The 10510-nt window shown below is 48.8% G+C and overlaps 1 protein-coding gene across 1 annotated transcript in view; it reads right to left on the bottom strand.

Moving 5' to 3' along the window:
• Window positions 1–5240: 5240 nt before the first annotated feature.
• Window positions 5241–10510, bottom strand: part of PRRX2 (paired related homeobox 2) — a 68841-nt gene continuing 63571 nt past the window's right edge. Inside the window, exon 4 of the mRNA XM_074973470.1 lies at window positions 5241–9169. Coding sequence (XP_074829571.1) covers window positions 9034–9169 — 136 coding nt within the window. The 3' untranslated portion in view covers window positions 5241–9033. The remainder of the gene's footprint in view (window positions 9170–10510) is intronic.

The following is a 10510-nucleotide window of genomic DNA, read 5'->3' as shown; positions in this document are numbered from 1 at the left end:
ATTTGAGAAACACTGAGCTAGACTATCAGCCCTGCTGTTCAGTGCTGATTGGAAACTGGGATGTGTTGATTCCCTCTGAGAAAATTTTGATGAAAACAAAACTTTCGTTTCAGCCAAATTTTCAGTGGAAGATTTCTGCTTGTCAGCAGGTCAAACTGAAAACCCCCCTCTGTGATGTTATCTGATTGAAATATGACCATATAGATCATTGTTGCAACCAATATTGTACAAAGGTTGTCGAGTAAGATGTCTATAGAAAGGTTATGATTGGCAGGTTATGATTGTGCTATCTGTATGCATGTATCATTTTTGTATTTAAAGTTATAAGTGTTGGCTCTATGCCTGGATTTCAAATGTTGGCTCCTGGGGTAACGCCTATGAAATAATCAGCCAGATATGTCATGTAAGGTATCTGCAAAAATGTTATAATTTCACAGATATGATAATCTTGTTTATATGTTTGTATCGCCTTTGTATTATGAGTTATAGGTATGTATGTATGTCTGTATTTCAAACTTGGGCTATGCTTCTGGGTGACACCCCCAGAGAGTTTGGCATCAGCACAGCCTAGCCTGCTTGATGGCCCATTAAGGACCCTCAGCTATACAACTGACCCACTGAGAGAAGGCAGATACACCTTATGACTCAGCAAGGCAGACAGGGACATGCCTATGGCGAGAACTCTAAGGCTTCCAAGCCATGTGCTGGGCAGCTTGTGTTTGAAACAAAGGAAGCACAGGCCGCATGGCAAGAGACTATAAAAGGCAGCTGCATCTTCTCCATTTTGTCTTCAGTCCTGCTTCTTACCTCTGGAGTAACTTTGCTACAAACTGAAGCTCTGAACAATGGACTGAATGACCCATCCCAGCTGTGGATATACTCCAGAGACTTGACTTAAGCCAGCCGTTTATTCCATCACTGCTACAAGCCTGAACCAGGAACTTTGCCATGACTGCATGTAATTGATTCCTTTAACCAATTTTAACTCTCACCTTTCTTTCTTTTTTATAAATAAACCTTTCGATTTCAGTGAATAAGAATTGGCTGTAGCGTGTCTTTGGGTAAGATCTGAAACATTTGCTAACCTGGGCGGTGACGTGTCCGGTCCTTTGGGATTGGTAGAACCTTTTCTTTTATGTGATGAAATAAGATTTACAGAAATTTTCATCATATTTGATGTGGGTATCTGGATGGAGGCCTGAGGCGGGATCACTTCAAGGGAACTGTGTTGTTTGGACTTCTGAGTAACCAGTAAGGTAATAAAGAAGCTGTTTTATGCTGGCTTGGTGAATCTAGGTATTGGAATAGCCACCAGCTTTATGGGGATTGTCTGCCCCATTCTTTGCAGTTCACCCTAATTGAGTGACCACAGCTGGCTCCCCACGAGGACCCCGGTTACATATCCAAAATTCAGTTTTTGGTCAGAAACAAACAAAAGAAAGCCTTTAAATTTTCACCTGAAAAAATTCCGTTTTCTAATGAAAGTAAGCCATGTCCAGGGAAAGCCGACACTTTCTGGGAAAAGTTTTGTTTTATCAAAAACAAAAATGTCAGAAAAAAAGTATTTCACTAGAAAATGTTTGGCCAGTCCTGGTGGGTGAGGTGTCACCGTCAGTCAGACTAAAATTCCACTGCTAGAGAAATATCCATGTAGCATCTAGCAGACAAAGGCATCCCCAGACTCAATGCCCGAAAGCTGAAACTAGAAACATTTGAACTGGAAATAAGGTGCAAATTTTTAACAGTGAAAGTAGTGACCTGCTGGAACAGTCTGCGCAGGAGTGTGCTGGATTCTCCATCTCTTCACGTCAAGACTGGATGTCTTTCTAAACAATGCTCTCATCCAGCCACAAGTTATTGGACCTGATGCAGGAGTTAATGGGCAAAATTCTGTGCCTTGTGTTAGGCAAGTCAGGTCCTTCTGGCCTTAAACGTAGGGATTAGTAACTAAGTGGTTCTGTGAAACTTATAAAAAACTTGACAAGGCAGCTGGTGTTCTGAGACGGCTGCCTGTCATGCTGACTGATAATTGTCTCATTCTTTCTTTGAGCCTCCCCCTCACACACACACCCCTCGTCTGTTTCTACCTGTTTGTCTCTTGTCTTGCGCTTAGATTGCAAGCTCTTTGGGCAGGGATTGTCTTGTTTGTGCTCTCAGAAAGTTTCCCAGAAATGAAGCAACACAGACTCTTAGCAGAAATAGCCAGTGAGTTAATTGAAGGTTGGATCTGACTGACACATGGCCATTCAGGTTGTCCTGCAGCTGCTATATCTGTACATACGTGCCTAACCGGTAACGGAAATTGGCACAGTGGGTGTTTGGCAGCGTCTGGCAGGCTCTGCGTCCTCCAGGCCAAGAGGGATGAAGTGCTGTGGATGATTCTGCAAATGAGCCACCCTCTGGCTTCCTTGGGGAAGAGCCAAACTGGGCATGGGGCAGGGACTGCTTTGGACAACATACCTCTTAGCTCATGGAGACATGTCGTCAAGCAATGCTGCAAACCCACAAGTCAGGGGATGGTGGACAGAGTTTTATAATTCAGGCTACAGTATAACCTGGGGGTTATTAGGAATGGAATGTGGGCAGTAGATGTAGCTCACTTCCCCCATCAGATTCCACCCCACACCCTGTGGGGGGTGTGTGTGCGTGCTCTCTAGTCCCCCTGCCCTGCCAACTAGGTTATACCTTACCGTTGGAAGGTGCAAAGGCCCTGACCTTTGGCTCTCCTGTTCTAAAGTTTTCCTCAGTGCACAGGCTTCTCCAGAAAGGACTTGAGAAGAGGTTGGTATGACCCAGACTTGATGTTCCTGTGCGGCCATTCCAGAATCTTCACCTCAGCAGAGCAGCAGCAGCGGCCTCCCTGGAGCTACCTGGGGACGTTTGACAGATACTGCGCCCCACTCGTGAAGCTGTGTGGCGCATGGACGCTGTTCGCTCCGAGAGTGAATGGTTGTTTCCCGAGCCGCTCCAGCAGAACCAGGTGACTCCCTCCAACATTCCCCGCGGCTGAGCACGGACGGTCACCGTGAGATGAGACTCCAGGAGCTGCCGTGCTGGTGATCGCCAGCTAGTGCCAGTTCTGTGCGCGTGGAGTTGTAACATGGACACTCATCCACTGAGCCCCGGGCGTATCCACCATCTATTCAAAACCTCTCTCCCAGTCCCTGACGGAGCCAGGATTTGAACTGGTGATTTAGCAGTAAAGAGAAAAAAGGGTCCACAGCCTGTTACTGACTCCCTGAGCCATGCGGCTGCTGTAGGAGCTTTTTGGCCAGGTGTGAAATGCATGAGGGGTGAGAGAAATTTTTTAAACCTGTTTCCTCCTCATGGATAGAGATGGTCCCAGTCCAGCCGCGCTGCATCCAAACTGCCCCCAGCACTGGGATAGTCAAAATCTGGCCCTGAGAATTGTGGCTTGAGTCCTTCTCTGCTGCCGGGCATAGCTCAAAAAATGGGAAAGGGGGGGTGAGGCGAAAGCAAGTGTCAGGTCTGCGTCTCCGGGGCCCGCACAACGGAGTAGCGTGAAGCCAGACATCGAGCAGTTCCCTGCGTGTTAGAACCGTGTGAACACAGTGCGGCTGTGACCTCCCGAACAGGAGCTCCTGAGGCAGACCGAGGGCTGGGGTGAGAGGCTGTTGCCCTTGCAAGGGGAGAGGAGTCATTACCGTATGGGGGATAGTTATGGGCGTTTCCCCCTTCACGTAGTATTAAGGCAGCCATGGCTTTGCCTGCAGTGAACCAATCCTATTCCCTCTGACAAGACTCAGGGCCTTCAACCACCAACCAGCACTTCCTGCCCCATGAAATGTAATGAAATCACTAGGCTTAGGCATAGCCCTGCCATGCTGGGCCCTTCACTTCTGTGCCCCTGGATGTAAGTTTCCATCCCCTCTGGACATCCGCTGTGCCAGGCCTTGAAAGCACCCTGGCTTGAAGAATTCCAATAAACTAATTGGCAGGCCGGTTGCGGCTCCTTTCACGCCCACTCGACTGTAGCTGAGACCGCAGTGGGTTAGTGGAGGCCACGGGCAGCTCCCAGTCTCTGCAATATGCTTCCGTTCCTTTGAAACGTGGCTCGGCGATGCCTGGTTATTACAGGGGGGCCTACCAGACATTCAGAGTATGTCTACACTGTATCTGGGAGGCGGAGCAAGCCTTCCAGCTGGCGTCTGCAGCCTTGGGGGGATGTCATGCAAGTGCACTAAAAATAGCCACGCAGACGTTGCTTTCCCGCTGTGGCTCGGGCTGTGATGCCTACGCGGCTGTTTTGAGCGCGCTGGTGCAAGGCCCGCCAACGCATGTCTGTGGGTGTCAACGGGGAGGTTCATTCCTCAATGCAATGTAGACGTCTCCTCAGTGCTGTGGCAGAGGCCTCCAAACTGACACACTCAGTAAGGGATTGGAGGCCAGGCTGAGAGGGGATACAGAGGGTCAGTCCCCAGCCTGAATCACGCACCCTGGGGAAAAGACCCAGGGGCAGCGCTAGCATGGAATTAACCAAGCACCTGTGGAAGGGGAACCATTCCCTACTAGGAATCCAACGCATCTAGTGGTTAGAGCAGGGCTTGCGAGATCTGCAGCCTTGCTGCATCAGACTTGCTGTTCTGAGCCTCTGTTTCCCCACTTCTTAGCTGGAGATACTAATACACCCCCCCTCCCCACCCCGCTTTTGTAAAACACGGAGAGATTCTCAACCGGCAGGAACTATGCGAGCATTCAACAATAATGGTGCAATAGTCAAATAAACCCTTGGTGGGGCTTGAACAGATGAGCGCCGGCTCAATAGGAAGAGGGTGATGCTAAATGGCCCTATTTGTGTTCTTCATCTCATTACTCTTCCTGGCCTGAGAAGTCCAAAGTGCCCTGCCCGGCCATCTTCCAACGCAGTACAGCCTCCAATCCTGCTGTGGGTCGGGCATTGTCCCAGAATCGGCTGTGACAGAGGAGGGAAAGGCTGAATCCTCATTCATACAGCTAGACGCTAAACTACTCAGTAAAATATTTATTTCTCAGTTATTTCATGAGTTGTTTTTACAAAAATTACTCCCCTCCCCAAAAAGAACCCCCCTAAAAACCAAACCAAAACCCCAAACCCTACACAGACATGCAAAAAAACAAAACCAAACCCAAACACCCCCCCCCCCCAGATCCTGTTACAAGTAATTGAAATGTACAAATTAAAAGGAAGAGAGCAAGCTTAGATTAGGACAATCCCTAGTTCTTGATATCACTCCACTGGGGCAATTTGTATCTTGTCTCGGTAATGCTTTAATGTCAGCTGACAAATTTGGAGGAGGCTGCCAAGATAGCTGTAAAATTAAGAGCAAATGTTTTCTAATCGAGATTGTGCAAAGAAATATTTATTCCTTTTTTTTTTAACCTTTAGAGAAACAGCATCTGCAAACTATTAAACCAGTTTATTTTCATGAATTCTCTCAAAAAGGGAGTGACATTTATATCTCTGCGGTTTTGTCTTATACAACAGGAAAGAGCCCCATGTTTTCCATGGGAATAAAAGCTCCAAGATTTTCCCTCTTCCCACCCCCAAGCAAAGTTTCTCATGGTGGGAGTTCTGTCTTCAGTGAACCCATGGCTGCATGTCTTGGCTTTCAAAGGCCACCTCCATCCCGCGCTGCTTGGAGAGCTTTATTTTGCACCAAACAAACACTGGGGCTGGAAATGTGGAATTCGCTGTTTGGTGGCTTTTCTCGCTGGGGGAAATAGAACATTTCTGCCCTGCATGGTTATCCCGGGCCGTTTGGTGCGGTGCTAGTGCCACCCGGTGTTAAACTGAAATCGGTGCAGCCAGAGCTTCGCTCAAGCCCATGGTCTCTCTTTCCTGCCTCGGGCCCTTCTGCCTGCGCTCACGCTCCTTCCTGGGGAAAGGTTTTCTGCACTCTTGGCTCCTGCTAATGAGCCTCAACCCTGCTTTGATGATACTTGCCACCGGTTTTGCATGAAGTGTCAGAACCGTTCTCTATGTTCTTGAAATGATCTCTCGCCGAGTGTTTGAAACTGTGCACTCGTTAGATGACCTTCAAGATGCTGCGTTAAACAGGATGCTGGCAGGTGCTTGCTGGCCAAGAGGCTTCCCTTAAGATAGGGCCCCCTACAGTCACAGCAATGTGTGTGTGGGGGGGCGGGGGGGTAATCGGTGGGGTACCTGATCTGACAAGTATATTTGGTCTCATGGAGACAGATTTTTTCCTAGGAGATCAGGACCAGATTGTCTATGCCCATCACCCACAGCGGGGGCCATACTTTCAAAGCATTCAGGGCCCAAAATGCTGGCCAGTTTGGAAAATCTGGAATTGCTTTTTAAAAGAGGGTGGTTCAGGGGTTAGGGTGCCAGCCTGAAGACTTAGGGGACCAAGATTCACTTCACTGCTGCGCCGCAGACTTCCTGCGTGACCGGCTTGTCTACAGACAAAAAAGCTCCTGCTTTAACTACACTGGTACCCCTGAAGCCATCCCCCTCCCGTATCTCTGCTCCCATCATTTCAATGGAGAGGATAGCACTTCCCTAGCTCCCAGGGGTGTCGGAAGGGTAAATGGAGTCGAGATTGTGAGGGGCTCAGGTACCACAGCACATGAATTGAGTGTTGGGATTTAAGTACAGAATCACCAGCGTAGGGGTGGGGGCTGGAGCGGCCAGGGCAACAGCTTCAGAGCTGTCCCCTGGTGCTGTGATTCACATCCATAGCAAGCCGGGCTGTGAACATCTCGGGCCCGGGCACTGTTCCAAGGGGGTGGGTGCTATTGCCTGACCATGATCTTGGGATTGGCTGTGCTGGTTTCTTTAAGAAGTTTGCACTCCCTATCCGGTTAAGCTAAACACGCACAAGGTGTCACCACCTTGATTTTGGAAACATCTTTCATCTGTCAGGAAGCAGCTGGGAAGGTACATCGGGCAGAATCCTCCACACTGGACTCCCCAGGCCAGGTGTGGCCCTGCTGGTGCCACCCAGAGGCCTGGGTCTTCCCGGACCTTGATAGCCGCAGCTAAGGGTCCCCCAGTGGCTAGAGCATTGCTTCGCTCTACAGGGTGGAAAGTAGGATCTGCTCCTATCATGGCTACAGCCGATACAAACCGTGAGGCTGCCTAGCTTGGGGGGACTTGTGTCTTTTGAAGCAGATGGTCTCGTGCATGAGTCCTGCTGCCAGCTACCATATCAGGCTGCAGCCAAAGACCCATTCCAGAAAAGGCTGCTCCCAAGGGAAGCAGTCAGTGGGGGAGGAAGTAGGTTATCTTTATGGATGACCTAGGCCATCCCCTCAGAAACTCCACAGGTGCCTTTGTCCTGGAGCCTGGTCAGCATCTGTGACTACTGCGAGGGAAGGTGACAAAGGCCTTAAAGAGAGAGGGACTGAATGGGCTGGGGGATTGGGACCGGGAGAGGATCCCTTTTACTTCTAAGGCACAGTTTCAGCCCAGTTTGCAGTGGATACTTTGTCCACATCATAAAACCAGCACCACGCCCGCCACTGTTCGCTCCTATTGTTCACAGGCTCTGCAGAGAGCCAGGCTTGAATGGAGGCTGGAAACTGAGCTCCCTTCTCCTCCTTGGCTGGGAGCCCCAGGAGAGCAGGGTTGAGGCTCAGTGGTGTAGCAGTACCAAGGGAAACCTGTACTGCCCATGCTATACCTGTACTTGTGCTTACATTAAGGGGAGCTGTCTGTCCAGCCCCCTACTCTAGTCCCATTCATTAAAGCCCCACCATAAAAAGCTCAGAGAAGGCCCTGGCTGAACAAGACCCCTGAGGCCTCCAGCTGAGGTTCTGCTTGTTCACATCTTGCATTGTAACTGAAAGCCCTGCTTTTGATTTTCAGCTGTTCAGCAGGGAAGAGATTGCTAAGAGGTGGGGTGATGGGGAAAGCCAGCCACTTGCTGCGGAAGGCATCTAATTTACAAGCCCAGGCCATCAACCACATCCAGGGGACGCAGTTCCGTAAGAGAGGCAGTGTTTCCGAAGGAGGCAGCCTGCCTGGCCATTTGCATAGAGCTTGGACAACGATGCACTCAGCTAAAGTCCACAGACTTTCTTTTCCCCCAGGACAGTTCAATGACCCAAGCCCCTTCAGACTTGCTTGTGAATTCATTGACTTAACCACAAAGTGCAGAGCAAACATTAACTTTTGGACAGCTGCAAAGTCCCATCAGCTAGCTGGAGTGAGTTCTCCTGGGCACTCAAACCATCATCTTCGCCTTTGACTAATGGTTAAAAAAAAAAAGTTGGTAGCATATATCTTACATTGGCATGGGCAGCTGGCTACTTCTAAATGTACAAAGCACAATGCAGGGTTAGGGTAATGAATATATACAGCAGGGGTGGGCAGTCCCGCTTGCAAAAGTCTTTCTCTCTCAAGCATTGCAGTCTGGTGACATAAAAATATATGAGCAAATTTGTCAGCCTTGGAAATGCTGTCGTATAATGTGAGTCGGCTACAAACGCAACGGCTGACCAGTCACGTTTGAGTGACAACCAAAGAAAAAGGGACAATATAATGGACATAATACAATGTAGTGATCCTCCCAACGAAGACCAGGGTCCCCAGCCTAGGAGGATACTCAGTTGCTCTTTGGCTGTCCAGCTGAGATATTCAAATTGGTCAAATCCTGTAGTCCAAGATTCTTTCCTGTTCGGAATCATATTCATGTTAACTTGGCAAGTCTGTTTATCCTTGACGTGTGTGTGTGTGTGTGTGTGTGTGTGTATATATATATATATGTATGTATGTATGTATGTATATTTTATTATAGAGTGTGTGGGGAAAGCAACTTTCTTACCAAGTTCACTCCGTCTGTGGCTACAATTACACACCACTTTCCAAAGGGGATTGTGACTTGCTCTGCTTTCAAAAGGGACCAGGAGAAGGGGATGCTGGTGATGCACTCGGCATTGGTTGAGAGTCACTAGGGTTTGGGTTTAGACTGGGACAGGAGCGGCAGTCTGGCCTCTTGTGATGGGGAAGATGCTCTCCCGCCGAGGGCAGGCACATTGGTATTTTGTCCCGGTTCTGGGGATGGGCAGTCAGTTCACAGTTGGCACCTGGTTCTGATGCATGCTGAACTCTTTGGCTTTGAGGCGTAAGCTGGCGATACTGTTTGCCATGTTCACCCCCTGGGCAGGCGTTGCGGTGCCGCTTGAGCTGTAGGATGGCACCGTGCTGCAGGGGTGGGAGCAGGGGAGGGGAGCAAGGGAAAGGAAAATAGTTTGAGACTCCGGCACAGCCCAGGGCAAGCCTTAGACGCTGACGCTGCAATACTTTAGTGGAAGAGCACCTCTCTATTTGATTCATTTGGTTTTAAGTTGTCAGGCAGTTGGCTCCTTTCACCAGCTTCTCGGAAACAATCGGCTGAGGCCAATAGTAAGGGTCTGGATGGTTTTATGCTGCTCAGTGAAGGCAGGCAGTTTGTGCAAATCACTTTTAAATGAGATTAAAGTCCCTGCCTCTAGCTTTTAAACTGAATACGTTTGAGATGGGTCCAGGGCAAAACCCTGGATCTAGACCCCTTCCCTACCCACTCTGAACATTATATGGGAATTTCGCTCCAGTCTGTACACTTGATCTCTAGGATTGGCAATGGATTGAGTCAAAAACCCAGAGAGGAACATGTCCTGAAGTCCAGATCTGGCTCCAAGCTCTGTAGCACAGGAAAAACCCACTATCTGAGCACTCAATGACAAGAGGAGAATGATGTCTGTCACTCAAGGGCTGAAGAATGAAACAGACGTTAGATACAGAAGCAAATCAGGTGGGGATTATGCTGGAGCAAACGTCTGTCTCCATACCAATATTCTGCCCTTGTGGCTCTTAGAAACTGAAATTCTAGGTCCTTTTTGCAAAGCTCTTCCTCCAAGGCTCTCAAAGCACTTAGGGAAAGGTATTCGTTACTGCAAGTATCCCGAGCTGACTCTATTCAGATCACCCTTGGGTCTAGGAGAGAACCCAGGACTGGGATGGCTGATGTTTCCCCCACCCATTACAATTTCTCAGTTCCACAGTCTGTACAGAAGAGTCAAGCTTTCAAGGATGGACACTCCCAGTGCAGTTTTTATGACTCTCTCTGGTTACAGGGTTCAACAAATGGGTGTGAATTTGCAATCCCTTTCTTCCCTGGAATGGCTTTTCCAAAGGAAATTCTATTTAAAAGTGAAAAGAAGCTTCTTCCTAGCTGAAGCAAAGCCTGTGCAGTGTATTTGAGGGAGAAGAGCCCCTTGACCTGAAACCAAGGTGGTGGGAGAGTCTATCTTGTACCCACCCCCTTGCTTGTAATTATTTATTCATTAGAATTTCTTCCCTCCTCCCCTCTTCCTCTCCCTCTCCAGCCTTTATTTTGATGCTCTCCCAAGCAGAACATGAGTTTACATTTCCAAGTGGGTTTTGGATTAGATAAAACAGGCCAAATTCATCCCTGGTGCAATTGCTGGAGTTACCCCAGAAAGGAATTTGACCCTGTTGAGTTTGTCTGTCCATAGTTTAGAGGATTCCTAAACCACTGAAAAA

This window comes from Natator depressus, chromosome 16 (genome assembly GCF_965152275.1).
Source record: "Natator depressus isolate rNatDep1 chromosome 16, rNatDep2.hap1, whole genome shotgun sequence".
NCBI classification, from domain to species: Eukaryota; Metazoa; Chordata; order Testudines; family Cheloniidae; genus Natator; species Natator depressus.
This window is presented reverse-complemented; position numbering and strand designations above follow the sequence as displayed.